Below are 21,434 nucleotides of genomic sequence, written 5' to 3'. Positions count from 1 at the left end.
CCAGCAGGATGCAGCCACAAAAACACTTTAGGAACAACTCAAAGAAACATGAAGAACATCACAAGGTGTTGACCTGGCCTCCACTAGATCCCAAACTGATCAAGTATCTGTGGGATGATCCACAGACGCCCCTCCCCTCAACACAAACTCCCCCTCCTTAGTTCTTCCCTGGAGGTTTTTCCGCATAGATGCTTTTCACTTTCTCTCAAGTGCAGGAGAATTTTTAGTCCAATTTATATTTTTAAGGACAGCATAACAACTAACCTAAACTACATATGTATAGTTTTAATGATTTATTTCTCTCAGATACGTTAGATAAAAAGAAAAAAGTCTGCAAGATGGACTTGGATCCTCCACCTGTCCTCTTACATGCGTCTGTTAATCATTAACACCTTTAGCCTTGTAGGAATTGTTCGACGCGGAAACAATAGGAAGAAAGGCCCGGGGAAACCTTTCCACACACCTCTACCTCTCATCCCTTATTGTTTTTGGGGGGATTTATCAGTCTCCCATGTATCAAAAGCCTTAGCTGACCGTGATAAAGCTGCTCGTCTCTATGTATTCGTAGTGGACTGAGTGGAGAGGAGATTTAGTTAGAGAATGGCAACGAACTGTAGCTGGCCTGGGCAGGAGATCCCGCTGTCGTCACAAATCTTCAAAGGTAAGCGAGGGTCTCTACCTCCTCAGTGGCAGAATACTAAGAGGGAAAAGCATTAGAGTCCAAATAAATCATCTTGGTTTTAACTTTTATTGGCTTTGGGCTTTTTTAAGGAAATGGGTGTTGTTTTCTTTGTTGGAAAGGAAAGGAAACTGTTGAGGATCTTATTGCAACTACGCTGAGGCTGAGAGATAACAACTGAATATCACATTATTCTGTAATTTCTGACAATAGGTGTAGTGCAGATAGATGTGCTTCTCCAGCACATCCCAAAGATTCTCAATGGGGTTAAGGTCTGGACTCTGTGGTGGCCAATCCATGTGTGACAATGATGTCTCATGCTCCCTGAACCACTCTTTCACAATCTGAGCCCCATGAATCCTGGCATTGTCATCTTGGAATATGATCCATTGATGGAATAACCTGGTCATTCAGTATATTCAGGTAGTCAGCTGACCTCATTCTTTGGGCAACATAATGTTGCTGAACCTAGACCTGAGCAACTGCAGCAACCCCAGATCATAGCACTGCCCCCACAGGCTTGTACAGTAGGCACTAGGCATGATGGGTGCATCACTTCATCTGCCTCTCTTCTTACCCTGATGCCCCCATCACTCTGGAACAGGGTAAATCTGGACTCATCAGACCTTACATGACCTTCTTCCATTGCTCCAGAGTCCAATCTTTATGCTCCCTAGCAAATTGAAGACTTTTTTCCCGGTCAGTCTCACTGATTAGTGGTTTTATTAAGGCTACACAGCTGTTCAGTCCCAATCCCTTGAGTTCCCTTCACATTGTACGTGTGGAAATGTTCTTACTTTCAGTATAAAACATAGTTCTACTGAGTTCTACTGTTGGTTTTCTTCCATTTGATTTCACCAGTTTGTGACTCTTTTTCCTCAGCCATTAAAAATGAACTGTGGCTTTTCCTCATCCCGGCTGGCCTGGTGGCCATTTTGCTCGGGGTGTTTCTGGAGGAGGTGGGCTTCTTCTTGCGTCACATTCCCTCATCCAGGCGTAAACGTCTCTACTTGTGGATCTTGGGGATGTATCCGGTAACGTCAGCTTCCCCATCCAACACGCATAGCTCCTTCTCTGACTGAAAAAAAAGCATCTTTTCTGGTTTTCAAGGTGGACTATATTTTAATCTTTGAATGTTCTTTTTTTCCATCTTAGGTTTTCAGCTTGACTTCTCTTATAGCGATGTACGTGCCACGCTCCTCCTCGCTGTGTAACTTCGTTGCTTCGCTGTGAGTTAACAGGTTGTGATATATACATATATTAACTGATAGCTGTGGTTCTGTACGGCTGCTCTCATCAGATTGTGTATATTTCTGCAGGTATCACTCCATCACCTTGCTGAAATTTATGCAGCTGATCACAGACTTTTTTGGAGGGAACGCTCGAATGCTGGCCGCTCTGTCTGGACAGCAGGTTTCCCCAGATCCTTTCCCCTGTTGCTGCTGCTGCTGTTTCCCAATGGTGGCCGTGAACAGGTACACGACAGGCTCGAGAAACAAACCACACAGATCAGGCGTTACATTATGACCACCTTCCTAATATTGTGGAAGTCTCCCCTGTGGTGACTTATCAGAGAATGGACATGGGCCTTCTGAGGGTGTCCTGTGGTGTCTGGGAACACAATGTCGTTAGTGGGGGGGCCTTTGAGGGGAGGGGCCTCTGTGGATCATCCCACAGATACTTGATCAGTTTGGGATCTAGTGAATTTGGAGGCCAGGTCAACACCTTGTGCTTCTGATTGTCTTGGTTGCATGACCATGTAGTTGTAGTAAAGCCTTGTCTCTTGTCTTGTGTGCAGCAACAGCCGTGCTTGGATGATGGCTGCTGTGCTGCAGCTCTCCGTTGTCCGCAGCGTCCTGTTCTTCATCACCCTCGTTCTGTGGACCGACGAGCAATACGACTACGGCGATGTGAGTCTTTCACCCGGGCCCTGGTCTGTGCTTATTTTTATCACCAGGCCTGATTTAATCAAGCAGCTCTGGTCAGAGTGTGTACAGTAAGGAGGATGCAGGGATTTGTCTCTTACCTCTGGACTCTTCTTGTGTGGAGCTTTTTTGCTAAATTAGCAAAAACATACAAGATTTGCATATGTACAAATCTGCAATAAATAGAAATAGAAGTAATTATACACTATATACATACGAAGGATAAATGATAAGATATAAAAGGTATAGAAATTATGTTAGTTATTGCAATGTTTGCACTGAAATTATAAAAGCAAGTTGTTTAAAACCCTGTCTTTAGACTACAACAACAAGAGTATCATTCATAATTGTTTTATATTAGAAGACAGTGGTTTAGATAGAAACTGACACACCAATCCAGAAACTACTCAGGAATAAAAGCCTCAGAAATCTTAAAATGAAGTGACGATGTGCTAGTTCTCTGAAAATTGTGAACCTATTATCCCTATTTATAACGTTCATGCATCCAAACATTCACAAAGACACAGATTTATTGTTGTGACAGTGGGAGGCTGCAGGAGGAGTTTTGGCTGCAGACATCTCCGTTTCATTTAAAGCATATTTAGGCCTTGAGCCCTGCTGGGTACCTTCTGAATTCCATTTCAAATATTAAACTGGAATTAAAATTGAATTGATGTGAATTGAGTGCATCCTCTCGGACATGTGCAACACTAGGCGACGATGTTCTTGTTGTTTCCCAGGTGGATTCGGTCAACCCCAACGCGTACGTCAACGGCATCATAGGTGTGTCAACGTTGGTGTCCTTTTACGGCCACCTTCTCTTTTACAAAGCCACCAAGAGCGCTTTGCACGGCTACGGGCTGAGAGCCAAGTTCTTCTGCATCATCGTGGTCCTGGTGCTGTGCGGTCTGCAGAGTGGCATCTTGGAAACCATGGGGGCCCTGGAGGTCATCCCCTGCATGCCGCCGTTCTCTGTCCTGACCAGGTCTCAGCGTAAGTCACACCACTGGCTTTTTAGTGTCTTTCAGTAAACAAGTCTACTATAATTTTTTTGCACTTTGAAAATTCATCCTGTGGGCCAGACTGGGCCCTCTGATGGGCCACTTTTGGCTATTAGTTATTCAAGTCTATTATTTAGTGCAGAGGTGTCAAACATATGTCCCGTTGGCCCAAACTGGCCAACCAGCTCTTGCTGGTTTGCAGCCGAGTGTGAAACAGCCGGGATAAGAATCAGCACCTCCAAGTCTGAGGCCATGGTCCTCAGTCGGAAAAAGGTGGATTGCCCGCTCCTCCTCAAGTGGACGAGTTCAAGTATCTCAGGATCTTGTTCACGAGTGAGGGTAAGCTGGAGCGGGGGATCGTCAGGTGGATCGGAACAGGGTCTGCAGTGATGCGGACACTTAACCGGTCTGTCATGGTAAAGAGAGAGCTTAGCCAAATGGCGAAGCTCTCAATTTACCAGCCGATCTATGTTCCAACCCTCACCTATGGTCATGAACTTTGGGTAATGACCGAAAGAACGAGATCGCGAATACAAATGGCCGGCTTACCCCGGGTGGCCGGGGTAAGCCTTAGAGAAAGGGTAAGGAGCTCGGACACACGGGAGGAGCTCAGAGTAGAACTGCTGCTCCTCCACGTTACATCTGGTAAGAACCCCTCCTGGGCGCCTCCCGGGAGGGGTGTTTCGGGCATGTCCCACTGGAAGGAGACCTTTGGGCCGAACCAGGACACGACGGAGGGATTATATCTCTTGTCTGGCCTGGGAACGCCTGGGGATTCTTTCCGGAGGAGCTGGTGGAAGTGGCTGGGGAGGTGGCTGTCTGGACTTCCCTGCTGAGGCTGCTGCCCCGGTGACTCGGATCCGGATAAGCGAAAGAAGACGAGACGAAAAATATCAATGATCCATGGAGCTGTTTCCTTAATAGCTTACTGCTTGTATACCTAAGGCCTGTCTTGTGTTTTCTGTCCCTCTCTAGTGATCTATCACTACTGCGTGATTGTGGAGATGTTCTGCATCGGTATGTACGCCCGACACACCTTCCGTAAGGTGGAGCTGAGCGAGGTGGAACTGAGCGAGGTGGAGCTGAGCAAGGTGGAGGACGCGGAGAGGCCCATCGACGTCTGCAAGATGGAAAAGGCCGTTCAGACAGAACATTTTGAGATGACACATCCCAGCCCCGGCCTGCCCTCTCAGGAGGTTTCCCCCGGCCAGTGCCTTGTCAGTGTTGTAAATTCCTGTTACAACAGTGACAGCGAGGAAAGTCTGTGCAGGATAGAGCATGCACCTCTGGATGGTTTCCATTTCCCTCAGGCCAAAGGTCAGCACCCAAGCAGGCTGGAACCAGCCGAGCCCAGGTTTGAAGAAGAGCCTGTCGTAGAACTGAACCACATTACGAGCAGGACTAATTACGGCTATCAAGACTCTGAGGATGCAACTGTGGTTTGACCGTTTGAAGGTGTTTATAACAGAAGACTCTCAAGGTTTAGGGTTAATCAAGCCTAGAGCTAGACCTACAGCTCTTCCTCTCATCACCAGATCTTCAGTTTAGCTCTGTGGTATCAACCTGAGAACCAGGCTGAGCCTCCTTTCTACTGGAGGTGCAGCTTCATCCGTCTCCTTCACCTCCTTTTGGGACTCCACTCTAGTTTATCTTAGTAACCTGTTCCCCAGTTGTGCACTTTTTCTGAGCCTGAACTCCTGAGTCCTACATTGGGATGTTTGGGTAATAAAGACTATGTAAGGCTAAGCTTAAGTGCTCGTGATGCTAGTACTGGCACCTCCTGTATGTGCTAAGATAAAGCAAAAACAGACGTACCATCTTTTATAAGATACAGTACATGGTTTCATGTTTTCACCAAAACTTTCAGGTTAGCACTATCCACACTGAGGTTGTTACTTCTAGCTCTAGATTTTGTTCTCAGTATAGTGAATTCAGCAGCTGTTTATGCTCCACGTATTAATTATGATAATTTGAGGAAAACCAAAGGTAAATGAGAATGCAATTTAAGATAATCATATGATTCTCTCGTTAACGGTCCAGTTGGTTTTCACCTGTGAAGTGTGGTTGTGCCATTCATTGGTTGATTCAACCCCAGACCTGCCAATCATAGCCCAGGGCCCTCATGAGAAGAGACCCAGCTTGAGGATTCAACTTTGCCTGATAGATAATTGAGTATGTGGACGATAGGAGAGTTTGGGATACCCTCTATACACCTTTCGCTAGGTAACTTCTGTCTATATGCACTGGGGCTATTACCCGTTGATGTTACCCGTGTATTTCATATTTCTTAGACAAGACAGTTAAGCCTTTTTTTTTTCTTTTTAATTTAGTAAAGTTCATTTGTCTGGCATTGTTTTGTTATATTACTTTTTATTTATTTGACACAACCACATGGTGGACGATGGGCACTGACCTTGTCACTGTAAATTATCTTCAACTAGTCTTAAATGGTTTGTAGAAACTATTACGAGGTTTACGTCAGTGCACTTACAGAGTGCAAAACAGAGTCCCTGCAGAGTCCTACATTTGCCTGTCCATATGGCACCAGGGACTATTAACTAAACAGCAAGTTCAGTCTCAAAGTATATGTTAACTGTAGATTTAATAATTAAATTAAAACTATAATCAAACCGACCAATTAATAGTAAAGTTTGAAGGTGCAGCATTACAACAGACCAGCTTAAATGACAACACAATCTATATATACGTCTAACTGAAGAACAGGTGAGTGCGTGCGTGCGTACGTGCGCGTGCGTGCTTGTCGGGCGCGCGCTAGAAAGAATATTCTTCCTCTGTTGTGCTTCGTGAACGTCTGCTGCAGGACAAAGGAGTCTGTTGAGCTCCAGATCAGATGGGTCCTCGATAAAACAGGCGGGGCAAGAACACACTGGGCGTTTCTCGATATGTGCTGACATGCAGAACATTTGAAAACATAAGATACGTATTTTAAAAGTTCATGATACACAATACGGCATATAATACAGTTGTAAAAGATTCAAATAAAAAAAAAAATGGGATACATATATGTTCAAAATTAAAGTGAGGATTTTAAAACCATGCAGGTACTTTTTTGATTAAATAGTCCTTCTGATGTTTCAAAACATATTCTCATATCGTTCTTAAACACTGGTGTTTCATTTCACTCCATTTGCATTTATAGATGTAAAACTTTCTATATAAAATGTGAATATTTAAGAAGAAAATTGGGTTTCTGTCCATATCCTTATTGTTTAGTTTTCAGTAATAGAAGTAAATCATAACCTCTCTTTTCTGTAGGTTAATTATAACCCCACAAAACGCATTAAGAGTATGTGCATCAGATCAGAAACATTTAATATCAGTACAGATATAAAATAAATATACACGAATCAGAAAGATCAAACATCTATCTATCTATCTATCTATCTATCTATCTATCTATCTATCTATCTACCTGAGGACTGACTATTTTGTTATCCCACTTTTGTTCAATAAAGGTAGCCAAAAAAATGTACACAACTTCCGGTCTCCTCCGGAAGTCCTCTGCGCCAATGGGAGGGCTGACAGATGAAGATTAACCAATCAGCAGCCGCTACCCTGAGTTCTGCCGGACAACCCTCTATCCAATGTAGTTTTTCTCTTATTTTGGCGGTTGCGAGGAAAATGGCGGAAAATTTGAAAGGTAAATTTTCATTAATTTTATTTAACTCCATATTTCAGTGCGTGCTTATTTATTTTCCGGCGTTAACGAGCATACGCGACGACGGTTGCATGTACCAGATTACGTCTCGTTTTCTCCCGTAAAGCAGAGCGGTGTGTTCGTATAACATGGTGACTCAAGGAAGCAAGTTAGTATTACGAAGTGGTTGTGCTGTTAAATGGAGCCTTCTTTGTGAGGGATTATACACTTGTGAACTCAGATCAAATTTTAGTTAAACTCAGAAGCGTGGTGTTTATTTTAGGAAACGTACCGTGATCCGTTTCAAAAGTTACGCATGTCGCTTAGAAACGTCGGTGACGTTAAGATACACGTGCGGCACTTGGTTTAAATTTAAAAATATATTTTCCCAGATGCAGACTTCCGGGATCAAAAACTCACATCTGCGACTGATTTTTCTCTCTTATAGTGAAGTAAACGTGGAGTCACAACACTTTTCATCCAAACGATCCTCCTCCTGAGCTGAGTTATAAACATGGGTCTCTATTTGCAAACAAATCCGGAAAAAAAGCTGGAGAAATATTCAGTAATTTCACTAATATTAATTATAGCGTCATTAGAATAAATACACGAAGGAACTGCTGCTACTGTTTATACTACGAGTGTATTATCTATACTTTAAGGGAAAATAACTCAATAACTCTACGCTTCTTTACTGCAGTGTCACAAAAAGTCACCTTTTAAGTGGAGAACCTCCTCATTTCCCTTTTTTTCAAAGTGCAAAACTATCTCACACTTTCACTTTAGCTCCTCCTGGTCACTGTGCAGCTTTAAGTGTGGGAAACAGAGCTTATTCAAGAAGTGTAAGTGTTGTGGTTTCCCCAGCTACAACGTGTGAGTGTTAAGCTGAGCCGTTACAGCTCTTCACTTTTCCTCTCTTATTTGGAGATGGAAATGACTGTCTATCTCTGTTGGGTTTGGGCATTTTTAAAGGTTGTGCCGCCGAAATCCCGGACTTTCAGGCTGCTCAGAGCTTGGCACGCTCCAGAAACTAGATGAAGGGTGAGTTTAACTCAAACTCAAAGTGTAAAGCTGCAAAAAAAAAAAAGCATTATAGCGTCATTAGAACCAATACACACGTGAAGAGAGCTACTGCTGCTCATACTATGATTCTCTGTTCAGTAATGAGGCCTTTTCTAACTTTTATTTTGAATAGTACTCAATAACTCCACTCTTGTTTAGTGTAGTGTTGCCAGAAGTCGCAAAAAAAAAAGTTTAGAAAGCAGAACTCTTACCAAGTTTTTCTTTACCAAATACCTGACTTATTGCTCTTATGAAAGTAGATTATAATCTCACACCACGCTTCCTCCCGGTCATGCCACAGCACTAAGTTTAGAAAACTGAGCGTATTCAAGTTTTGCTAACTGCTGTGGTTAGTTCCATTTAGCACTCTTGTTTTATTTATTTATTTATTTTTCTTTGAGTAATACTGGATGGAAGTTACTGTCTCTGTTGGGCGTTTTTAGGGTTGGGCCACTGAAGTCTAGACTTTCAGGTTACTCAGAGCTTGGCATGCTCCAGAAAGTAGATGAAAGCAGCCGGCCAAAACTCAAAGTGTAAAGCTGCATAAGAAGCTGCTAGAGAAATATTCAACAACATTACTAATATTAATTACAGCGTCATTAGAACAAGTGCACACATGAAGGAGCTACTGCTGCTCATACCATGATTCTCTGTTCAGAAAACGAAGCCTTTTCTAACTTTTATTTGGAATAATACTCAATAGCTCCACTCTTGTTTACGTATAATAATAATACTGGATGGAAATGACTCTCTCTGTTGGGTTTAGGCATTTTTAGGGTTGGGCCACTGCAGTCTGGACTTTCAGGTTGCTCAGAGCTCGGCGTGCTCCATAAAGTAGATGGGCGAGTTCAAGGCGAAAAAGACTTTATTTAAGACTGTGAATAATAAACATTGGTGTCTATGTGCAGCCAAACAGCAGAACATCACACCGATGCAAGATGCACCTGATCGGCGTATGTTCGAGTCGGTGCATGTGGAGCGACCAGCGGCAGGTTCTCCTTTAGGGGAGTTTGGTGACACTGCAGTAAACAGGAGTTACTGAGTGATATAACCAACAGTACGGTGTTGTACTTTTATATATGGCCCTGCACACTCATCTTTCAGCTGGCTGCACATAGGGCTGATGTTTTTAACCAGCTCAGGGAACGGTTTGGTTTGATGAGAGTTAGGATGCAGCTCATCGTCTACCTTAGTACAAGAGAAAAGAGCCACTTGAGTCTCAACATAGGTTTGTTTGTGAGTTATTGATCCCAGGAGACCGTATCTGTAAATATACTGTATTTTCTAGCTTTGCTTGTGTTGCTACAGTGGTCTGGATGGGACCACTAATGGATCTAGTCTTGAATCTCTTGCACAGTGTCGTTTTCTGCAAAAACTAGAAGGCAGCAATTGACTTCTCAGTTAAAATCCTTAAAGGGGGTATTTAATTCAAACAGTTGCTTTCTCTGTTTAGCTTTGCTTATAACATGTTCTTCACGCTCCTCATCGTCTGCTGTAGGTTCGGTTGTAGAGATCAGACTGATGACGCTGAATTTAACCCCTGCTTCCAGACAATGTTAGTACCGAAAGTCACGTTCAGGAAGGAAGCAGCGCTAGTTTAGGTGTAGCGTCAGCGGATTTGACACCGACTTTGCTAATGGGAATTTGCTGTGTCAGATTGCAGCGTGGCCTGCAAGATGTCCTGGGATGAGCTCGAAGCCCTGTGTCGCGGAGAGAGGCTCCACTGTAAAGAGCTCGGCGTGAACAGGGCCAACGTAAACGAATACGAGGTGGAGTTCCTCTGTGACTACAAGAAGACAAAGGTAAGTATCAACAACGACACACGTGACTGTTTAATGACTTTAACCGTCAGGTTCTTATAACATGGACTTTTGCATGTGAAGCCAATGGCACATAACACTGTAGTCACTATTCACTGATTGTTTTGATGAACTTGCAGTCCAGAATAATCTTTATTTGCGCATCACTGTAAGCTTCAGGGGGGAGCACGGCCAAAACGACGGCAATGAAACAAAAAAATAAAATAAAATACGGGAATCCCCTTCCCTAGGCTCCCTGACCAAAAACACAAAGAAAATAAAACTGGATTCTCACCCCCTACTTGGCTGGATTGCTTTAAACAATTTAAAAACTCGTGGCTGCAGAAGACTCTCACGTGGAGGCCCAGAATATACAATGGTCTATGGTCTGGTTGGGTGACGGGAAGAAAAAAAAAAAGAAAAAAAAAACGGCTTCTCCACAAAGGAACCTTTTTAAACTGGACACGCAATCAGCTCTCCTCCAATCATTGCCCAGCACACAGGAAGGGGGGGGAAGGCAGATAACACATATGACTCAATCATAAACAGTGACGCTGACACAAAATGAGTCACACCAAATAAAATCTGCAAATTACACGACAATAAAAACAACTGTGGCCCTGTTACCTAGCGCATTAGCATACACACTGACTCTGAACAGTCATTACTTTATGGCCACAGTGCAAGTCAGAACTCTGCGGCTTGTGTTTTGTTTAATTTCCTTCCTAAAGTTCTTCTTTCAGTTTGATCTTAAATCCTTTCTGTGACTATGAGGCTAGGCTTTAATCGGTTTAATTCTCGGACACGATACAGGTTTACGACATTGTCTAGCAACTTGGAGTCAGGCCCATATATTTGTAGTCCCTTATTTTGAGTAGCGCCAATGTTTCAGATACTTTGTTGATAATAATCCTTAGTGGTCACTGACTACCTGATGCCTGGAACCCATTGATATCACCAGAGAATGGAGGTTCCTCCTTTATCATTCTTTTCCAGGCCTTAACAAACAACGGACTGTAGCTCTTGAGTTGTCTGTTTATCAAACGTAGCTCGTTCTGGTGACTGATTCAGAATAACCTGATCCGTCTTCTGTCTTTTAACTTCTTGTGATTCTCGCACGGGCTGTCCTGAGATTAATCTGTCCCCAGAATGCCCTTCAAGAACAGCCCGAGCCTTTTAAAATAGTTTTTGCCTGAGTCTAATCTGGTCTTTCTATTCTTGAGGTGTATGAATATTTTAACACCCTGCGGTGAAACCTCTTTATTAGCCGTCATGAAGTCTTCTCTTTTATCTACCTCCTGGAGAGTGTTCTTCACTTGGCTGGGTGTTGTGAAGGAGGTTTGTCTTTAGCATGGAGAGGACCTTGAGATCAGCTGTTTGTGTCTGCCTATGTCCATGCCTTTGTATGTTGCTGCACAGCATAGGGCGGGGCGATAAAACAATAACGATATCTATCGCGGTAGACACGTGATCGATATCAATAGAAAATACGTTCGATAGAATGTTCGATAATTTCACTTGAACTCCGTTAAAAATAGGAAGAAAACCCCGAGCCAGAACTGCAAGTCATTCTGGGGGGGTGTAGGCAGAGGAAGGGCTTTAGCCTCTTGTCCTATCACGGCCCAGCTAAGCCAGGTTGGCGGCATCAACGACAAAAAAAAGAACAGTGTGGAGTGAAAGGAGAATATGAGTGCCACAGCGCGAGAGGAAATTGTAGATAAAAAAGGAAAGGTCACGTCACCAGTTTGGCAATACTTTGGCTATTTTAAGTCAGACAAGAGTCAGACCGATGTTGTCTGCAAACTTGGTGGCGAGTGAGCATATTAATTGTCTCTTGTCTCTCTTGATTAGTAGTGTAAGAGTCGGTTAAGTTTTGTTTCTCTGCCGGCAGAATGAGTGGCTGCTGACTATCGGTTAAGCAGGGATCCACGAGCAGCGGTTATGAGTCGGTTAAGTTTCGTTTCTCTGCGTATTGTGCGTAAGTGAGTGAGTGTCTGAGTGCCTTAGTTTGCTAGTTTAGTGAAGGACATGCTCCCGCTCAGCACAGTTGAGAAGTCTGGGTAGAATAGGTTAAAAAAAAAAAAAAAACGAATCAATAATTATTGATATCGACTGATATGAAACACTTGTATCGTGATACATTTTTCAGCCGTATCGCCCAGCCCTAGCACAGCAACAGGTTTCAAATGCACTCCAAACGTCAGTTATCAAGTTTTCTTGGGTACGTTGAGAAAGGGGACTATTAATATTGATTATACCGATCAACCACAACATTAAAGCCACTGATAGGTGAAGTAAATAACATTGACCATCTGCTGTGAAACTTTTAGACCTGGCATTCATTGGTGTGGATGTTACTTAGACATGTAGCACCCACCCAGACCAGACCAGGCACCCCCACCCCATAGCAATGACACTCCTTGATGGCAGCAGCCATCCCCAGCAGGATGCAGCCACAAAAACACTTTAGGAACAACTAAAAAAAAAAACATGAAGAACAGCACAAGGTGTTGACCTGGCCTCCAAATTCACTAGATCACAAACTGATCCACAGAGGACCCTCCCCTCAACGACCCCCCCACTAACAACATTCTGTTGCCAGACACCACAGGACACCCTCAAAAGGCCCATGTCCATTCTCTGATGAGTCAGATCTGTGTCAGTTTCCAAAAGTATAACTATATATAGCACTGGAAACGAATGCTGTGCCTTCTTCACGTCAACATTAAACAGATAAGAGTTGATCTAATGTACTTAGTTTAGTGCAGTGGAGGTTTAGAGTTTAGATCATCTGTTGTCATTGTTAAAATGTTCAAGAATGCATCATTTACAATCTGGAAACTCTCCAGTCTATGCCCACAATTTAAATCCTTGTGTTTTTCAGGAGGAGGAGTTCTACTTAGTAAAGTGGAGGGGCTTCCCAGAATCGGATAACACCTGGGAACCCAAGAGGAACCTCAAATGCCCCAAACTGATAAAACTGTTTCACCTTGACCTGGATCAGGTGCTGAGGGGCCGCAAGAGACACTCTATCCCCAAAAAGCTAGATAAGGAGGTCGCCATGTCCTTAGTCCAGAAAGCCAAACTCCGTCAAAGATTACAGCACTGGGAGGCCCATTTAAATCAGACTCGCAATCACCCCGGCCGCATTTATGTGATAAACGAGGTCGACTTGGAAGGCCCGCCGAAAAACTTCACCTACATCAACAACTACAAAGTCGGCCCGGGCATCGTGTTGGACGAGATGGCCGTGGGCTGCGAGTGCAAGAACTGTTTCGAAGATCCAGTGAATGGCTGTTGCCCCGGGGCCTCCCTGCACCGCATGGCCTACAACGACAAGGGCCAAGTGCGCATCCGACCGGGGGAGCCCATATACGAGTGCAACTCTCAGTGCAGCTGCGGGTCCGAATGTCCCAACAGAGTCGTGCAAAAGGGCATCCAGTTCGACCTGTGCATCTTTAAGACGGAGAATGGCCGCGGGTGGGGCGTCCGCACGCTGCAGCACATCAAGAAGAACACATTCGTCATGGAGTACGTAGGAGAGGTGGGTTAAAAGGCACTTATTCCATCTAATGTTTATTTTATTTTCTGTGTTCCAGTCAAACCAATGAAATGGCAGCCAGGAAATCACGTTTTACCTTAAAAGGGATTCTGTAAAAACAACATCTGGCCTTAAATATACAAATACAACAATGTGCTTGATTAACAAATCCCTTTTCAAACGGCAGAGAATCTACCAATCGTTTTCAGACTTAAAATAGGTAAATGGCGGTTGGATTTTACAGCGTGGTTGTCCAATCTGAATCCAGTATTTGCCCTCCGTCTTGTTTCTTCCAGATTATCACGACAGACGAAGCGGAGAGGAGGGGTCACGTGTACGACCGCCAAGGCTCGACGTACCTGTTTGACCTGGACTATGTGGAGGACGTGTACACAGTAGACGCAGCTCACCTGGGAAACATTTCACACTTTGTCAACCACAGTGTGAGTGTCTTTTGCTTTTTTCTCATCTAGGGTTAACTCATCGTTAGATTGAGTCTTTCTTATTAGACACAATGAACGATTAGTGACATGAATCATTAATAAAGAGAGGGGGGAGTCAAATCATTCACAGATTTAGGTCATTTGAATTCCGCAGAGGTCATGATATGATATAAGATCAGTGCTCATCCAAGGTTAGGTGTGTGTCAGAGGAGTTGGGCTACCGGGTGATTCAGGTTAGCTAGCGTAGGCTTTTACTGAAAGAAGGCTTTCATGTTAGAAGAGAAAAGTGTCTCAGATTCTGACATTAGAAGCTGATAACGAGCTTTTCTATTAAATATGTTTTAACCACTTGCAGGGTTATGGTTTTCACAACTAGTGCCAATGTTAACTGTGTAAATCAAGGGTGTTTGACCTCAAGAGGGCCAGACCAGTAACTTAAGAGCATAAAAACCTAGAAATATCGACAACTCCAAATGTTTCCCTTTGTTTTAGCGCGAAGAAGAACATTATGACACTGCTTAAATTTAACGCAAAACATTTTATGAACAACCTGAAAGGAAAAATAAGGGCAATTGTGGCACATTGCTGCCATCTGCTGTTTAGTTCCTGGGTGTCTGTGTTGTGTTGTGTCTGCTACTCTAACTAACTAACTAAAACAGTGTGAGCTCTAGTGGACCAACTAGGTATAGGTGCATATTTTCTTCTTTTTGACACCACTGGTGTAAATTAAAACGCCTCAATATAGCTAGCTAACACTATTGTTGCATGTTGTTGTGTTATTATTGCATAGCTTTAGCCTTCTTAATTGTTCCTGTAGCTTAACCTCTGAATCTGTATGAACATTAAAACCACATACAGGGACCTGTACTGCAAACTTTATGTTAGTAATGAGACTTACACTTAACTTGTTCAGGTGTTTAGTCTAAAGAGGATTTTCTTTCTTCTTCTTCTTCTTTCGGCAGTGTAACCCCAACCTGCAGGTATTCAACGTGTTCATCAACAACATCGACGAGAGGCTCCCAAGAATCGCTTTATTTTCAACGCGCTCCATTCGGGCGGGAGAGGAGCTCACCTTTGACTATAAGATGCAAAGTGAGTATATCGATTCTGCAGGTTTGTGCAAAAAAACTAGTTTATGTAGTAGTAATACTATTACATAAATCGTCGTCGTCTTCTTCCGCTTACCCGGGTTTGGGTTGCGGGAGGAACAGCCTCAGCAGGGAAGTCCAGACAGCCCTCTCACCACCCACTTCCACCAGGCCCCAGGCCAGACGAGAGATATAATCCCTCCATCATGTCCTGGGTCGGCCCTGGGGCCTCCTGGTGCCCGAAACACCTCTCCTATTACATAAATCAGTTTACTTAAGTCTTTCTTCAGTGGTTGACAAGACGCACATACATAATCATTACCCATTCAACAAGCATGTCATGCAACAACACTGATGCTTATTTATTTTAGGTGTGAATCAAATTTATAGTATTGATACCAGAAATGCCAGGAGAGCAAGATGTTATGTTTGACAGACGCTAAAGAGTATTCAGAATCAGAATACTTTATTAATCCGTCAAGGAGATTGTTGCAGTTGCTCCCATAACGTGACAGTTGCAAGGAGATAGTCAAACACTAAATATTGCACAAAGGATGGTTACATTAAATTATAGCAGTCTGAAATGTTAAGAGTTACCAACACTCAACGGGAGGAGTTATAAAGTTTGATGGCCACAGACAAGAATGACCTCCTGTGGTGCGTTTTGGTTGAGTGAGTCTGTTGATGAAGGGACTCTTCAGACTGGCCAACATGTTGTGGACTGGGTGGGAGGAGTTGTCCAACATGGTCTTCACTTTTATTAAACATCCTCCTCTCTGACACGGTGATCAGAGAGTCCCAACATCATTATAAATCCGGAGTTTGGATTATAAATTAATACCCGACTAAAGCGTAAAACATCAGACAGCTCGTTCAAACACACGAGAGGAAAATTTTGCACCCCTGATATTAAGCTGCTGCACATCCACCCCAGTGCACTCATCATCATAAATGGAAATTTTGACCTATCCATGAACAGGGGAGCTCACATCCCTGTGTAGCTACCATGGTCCCAAGAGACATGGCAGTTTTTTAAATTAATTTCTTACTTGTGTTTTGCATTGAGGCGACAATGAAAAGATTTTCTCTTTTCACAGTGTTCTCTCTTTTTCATTTATCTATTGTTAAGCTCATAATATACATACATATACATTTTTTATTTTTTTTCATGTGCAAATTCTTTTCACATCCAGTTGACGCAGTTGACACAGAAAGCACCAAAATGGACTCCAGTTTCAGTCTAGTGGGGCTCCCCGGCTCCCCGAAGAAGAGGCTCCGAGTGGAGTGTCGGTGCGGATCGGACTCATGTCGAAAATATCTCTTTTGACGAAGCGCCGCCGGGAACGCGCCACAGTTACCTGTTAACGTCGTGGAAAATTTGTACAGATTTTCATGTGATTTTTTAAATTTCTTCCGTTTTTATGAAAGCTGAACGCCACCCCCAACTTTATTTTTTTGTACTTGAACATGGGTTTCTGTTAGAGAAACAAAACAAAACACACACGTGCAGGGATTTAACTGCATCATTGGAGTTTTTTAATTACTGTATTCCAATGAATTTTAATATTTTCTCTATCCATGAAATTGCAAGAAGAGTAAAAAAAAAAAAATGATTAAAGTAGATAGTGTTAAGTCGATGTATAAGTAGTTCATTCTTACATTCGTTGCACACATTCAATAAATGTACAAGAATACTCTGAAAGTACACAACACCGCTTCTCTTTCATTACAAGCTTGGGTCTTAATTTTCCATTGTTACGGAAATTAGACCCAAGGTGTAATCTAATCAAATCAAGATTTAAATGGCTGCATAGATTAAATGTTTCACCTCAATCTTTGCTTTCATACCGGCTGCAAACGGCTCTTGATTAAACTAGTTCAGGGCATCAGAACGGCGCGGTTTTAAACATGTTTTTAAGTATTTTTCTCCAAAATGGAAAAAAATATGTTGAATCTGCAAACATACTGCCAGGAGAGAGTGACCCTGAGTGGAGCCAACAGTGCTGATCTGTGCTTCCTTACACTAATAGAAGCAGAGGACAAGGGTTTCGGTTGAGGGTTAGTTCACCTAGCGAACAATAAAAGTGTATTTTTCTACTTCTTATTTAAAAAAAAAACAATGTGAATCTCAATATTTCAAAACTGAATAGCTATAATGCTATATACACCGATCAGCTATAACATTATGACCACCTTCCTGATATTGTGTAGGTCTCCCTTGTGCCTCCAAAACAGTTGTGACTCATCAGAGAATGGACATGGGCCTTCTGAGGGTGTCCTGTGGCCTTTGGGTCCTATGGGTTGAGGGGAGTGGCCTCTGTGGATCATCCCACAGATGCTTGATCAGTTTCTAGTGAATTTGGAGGCCAGGTCAACACCTTGTGCCGTTTTTAGTTGTTTCTAAAGTATCCAACAAAGGTTCAAAAAAGGCAACTGGACTTGTAGAGTTTTTTGAGAAGACGTTTCACCATTCAGCTTCTTCAGTTCTAGTTGACTGGTGGGAAGTCTGAGGTTTAAATAGGAACTCCTCCTGAAAAAGGGAAGAGGAAGGACAAAACAGTCCCCCCCTCAACAACAGGTAAGTACCCAGTCGTTAATGGAAATTAGCTGCACCAGTTTCTGGTTAACGGCAAGTTTTTTCAGGAGGAGTTCCTATTTAAACCTCAGACTTCCCACCAGTCCCCTAGAACTGAAGAAGCTACTTGGATGAGTGGTGAAACGTCTTCTCAAAAAACTCTACAAGTCTAGTTGCCTTTTTTTGAACCTTTGTTGGATATACCATGACCTGGATGACTGAGAACCTTCACAGACTTGTCCCTGAAGTGTTTTTGTGTATGTGTCTGTGTCGGGCTGCATCCTGCTGGGGATGGCTGCTGCCATCAAGGAGTGTCATTGCTATGGGGTGGGGGGGTGTCTGGTCTGGTCTAGGTGGGTGCTACATGTATAAGTAACATCCACACCAATGAATGCCAGGTCCAAAAGTTTCCCAGCAGAACATTGAACCGTCTCAAGATGGTCATTGTTATTCACTTCTCCTGTCGGTGGTTTTAATGTTGTGGCTGATCGGTGTACATAGTCACGATCATAGAGAACTGAAGGCCCACTGGTCCGAGTGCATACAGTACTAAATGATGGGTCAAATGCCGGAGATCATTTCCCCGTGTGGAATCAAGACAGTTTGACACGTTTCACGGTCCTTACATATTTTACCCATTATGTTTGACTTTTTTATATGTGGAGAACAGAATGAATGTAAATACATGTTCATACATTTTACTGATGTTTCTATTGATTTACTAAAGTTTACACTTACTGAATGACGTGTGCTCGTTTTTGCTTTTATGTCATTGCTTTTGAAATGTGCAACATCTTGTACCGGTAGATGGCGCCTTCGACTAACATCTTTATCTGTGAACTACATTATTATAAAACCACAGACCTGAACAGAACCACATCCTCCTAGTATGATATCTTCAAACTTGACATTTAATCGGGTGAAAACAATCACCTCATTCCACAGAGTAACACTTTAAATGGAACACATGCTGGATTTGTGGCTTCCAGAGTTCCAAGTGAAAGCTTAAATTAAATGATGTTTGATGTGATGTCCTTGTTTAAGGTTTGATTCTTTATTAACACAGTTCTTACGCCCGTGTGTGAAGTGCTAGAGTTATGGTTATAGGGTTTATAAGGTGACCACAGAGAGATCTGATCCTCATGATGAAACTAAAGAAGAAAGAGATGGAAAACAAAACTCAGCATTTTCTCTTTTTGTGTAAAATGCAAGGTGGAGTTAACCCAAAAAAAAAAAAAAATGGTTTCAGTAGCTCAGCGTCCCGGCCTTCTTCTGTGCAAGACACACTCCATTTGCAGCATTTACACACATTTACTTTAAATGGGCTAAAGCTTTACCCCTCGACACTTTTGGTTTTAGCTGATCATTTTCAAACACGTACAACTTTGCACAGACAACGGTCCATCTTGATTTCCATCCAGAGGATCCTCTGTCAGTGTCCCAATGCAAGACACCGTGGGGCACCCCCAGAGTTTCCACAGCCATGCCTCGTACCGGCCTGTTGGTTTGATTGCTAGGTAGTTTGTAGTTTGTGTGCTGTCCCATTGAATTCTATACTTCATGTGTGTTAAATGCATGTTCTGAGCAGAGTAATAAATCAATATTACAGTGCTGTTTTCAAGCATTTGCAAACCACCAAATCGTCTACATTTCTGCATAAAGTTGACTCAAAACATCAACGGATTTTCAAGTCCTGAAGGTAGATAAAGTGAACCCAATCATGGTCGCGACTGGAGCCTATCCCAGCTGTCATGGGGCGAGAGGCGGGGTACACTCTGGACAGGTCTCCAGTCTATCTCAGGGCTAACACAGAGAGACAGACAACCATTCAGAATCACACTTATGGCCAATTTAGAATCACCAATTAACCTAACCAGCATGTCTTTGGACGATGGGAGGAAGCTGGAGAACCTGGAGAGAACCCACGCAGACACAGGGAGAACATGCAAACTCCACACAAAGGACCCAGACAGCCCATGGATTAGAACCCAGAACCTTCTTAGCATCAGTGCTAACCAGTACGCCACTGTGCTTCCTCATGAAATGAATCATTTGTTCATATCTGTGAGGTGCAAAAGTCAGTGAACCCTTGTTTCCAGTATCTGCTGTGACATCCTTGTGCAGCACTAACATCAACTAAACATTTCTGGTAACTGCTGATCTGTCGTCTACAGCAGCTTTCAGGAATGTTAGATGTTGGTGGGTTAGGATTGCTTCCACAACGTATGTAACATTGGCTCATTTTCCTCAAGCAGAATACCAAAGTGTAATAGTTCAGTTTTAACTGGGCTCTCTTTGTCTACTTTCCGGACCTGTGTTAAAATCCACCGATAGTTAAAGTCATTTTTATGCAGAAATGTAGAAAAGCGCTTTAACCTTTGCAATAATTCCGGAGACACCACAATACCGGCAAATAATGTTCCCACCATTTCAAGTGAAATTTATTTTAATTACAAAACCAACAACAAAAAATCATAAATTACCAGAGACATGCATAATAGCTCAATCATTTTTAATAATAGAGAACAAAAAGGGGGAAACCACAGCAGCTGACCTGCACCCCATGATCTGCAGCGGTCAGGAGAGGAAGAAAAAAATAATAATAAATAAATAAAATCCTTTTACAGCCTTCAAACCTTTTGGCATTTTTCACGTTTTGATATTTAACTTAAGAATGCACTGAGGTGAGATTTTTCTTTCTTTTAACCCTTCGACACGTTACGACCTAGCTTCAGTTTGACTTCCTGTGCCTGGCACCTTCATGGATTCACTGTAGATGCTGAGATGCAGTTTTGGGACGTTTATCGGTCAAGCTAGAATTGGGTTTAATTACCTCATTTCACGACAAACCTAAAAAATAACCAAAAATCTATTTATTTAAATGGATTTAGTCACAATTACGAGATTCAACTTTGGTCTACATCTGCAAAATAAAACACCGCCAGCCATTAGAAAACTGTCAGAAAGTCTGATAACGAGAAAAATACGCCTTCCTGTTTGATTTTATCTATCGTATATTCTGCTTTCTGGTTCACGTTGAAGAAACACGAGTAGTACGCAGGTTCATAAACCGCTTTATCTGGAGGTCAAATTGAAAAGGGTGGTTTTTAAACCATTAGCAATAAATATTTTTATTGCATGGGAAGACTTTTTGCACAGCAACGTGATAAATTAGACCAAAGCTGAAGCAGGAGGACGGTGTTCAGATTCTTTTTTTTTTTTTTAAGATTCTGTTGGTTTGTTTTCTGCCTGTTGGGACGTCTTGATACTTTGGACAGATCCCAGCACTTAGACTCAGGAGTGCAGCCTTATTATTACTCGGTTATTACAATATAATGAAGAAAAACCCAAACGGAAAAATGGAATATTTGTCCTTTAAAGCAGGGGCGTCAAACTCATTTTAGTTCGGGGGGCCACATACGGCCCAATTTGATCTCAAGCAGGTCAGACTAGTAACATTACAGAATAATAACCTATAAGTAACGACAACTCCAGACTTTTTCTATTTGTTTCAGTGAAAAGAAGAACAAGTATATTAGGAGAATGTTGGATCTAATAAAATATCCTTTAAAAAAAAATTAAATTTCTTAAGAAAAATAAGCGCAACTTGTGCACATTGCTGTCTGCTGTCTTAGTCCTGGGTCTCAGTGTTGTCTTCTGTCC

General features: G+C 42.6%; 2 protein-coding genes across 2 annotated transcripts; both read left to right on the top strand.

Annotated features, from left to right (window-relative positions):
- Positions 1-600: 600 nt before the first annotated feature.
- LOC311495051 (organic solute transporter subunit alpha) lies at positions 601-5,050 on the top strand (the record flags this gene model as incomplete). The annotated part of the gene is made up of 7 exons (XM_084554363.1): positions 601-661; positions 1,562-1,713; positions 1,835-1,908; positions 1,999-2,154; positions 2,478-2,589; positions 3,345-3,597; positions 4,581-5,050. 7 exons carry the CDS (start codon positions 601-603, stop codon positions 5,048-5,050), a joined length of 1,278 nt encoding a protein of 425 aa, XP_084410489.1.
- Positions 5,051-7,247: 2,197 nt separating this feature from the next.
- On the top strand, positions 7,248-18,725 carry LOC311494344 (histone-lysine N-methyltransferase SUV39H1-like; the record flags this gene model as incomplete). The annotated part of the gene is made up of 6 exons (XM_084553342.1): positions 7,248-7,266; positions 9,982-10,127; positions 13,009-13,668; positions 13,962-14,108; positions 15,071-15,200; positions 16,390-18,725. 6 exons carry the CDS (start codon positions 7,248-7,250, stop codon positions 16,521-16,523), a joined length of 1,236 nt encoding a protein of 411 aa, XP_084409468.1. The 3' UTR covers positions 16,524-18,725.
- Positions 18,726-21,434: the final 2,709 nt, after the last annotated feature.

Source organism: Chelon labrosus, assembly GCF_963514085.1.
Source record: "Chelon labrosus genome assembly, chromosome: 10".
Classification (NCBI taxonomy): Eukaryota; Metazoa; Chordata; class Actinopteri; order Mugiliformes; family Mugilidae; genus Chelon; species Chelon labrosus.
The sequence above is the reverse complement of the archived record's forward strand: the minus strand, read 5'-3'. Positions and strand labels throughout refer to the sequence as shown.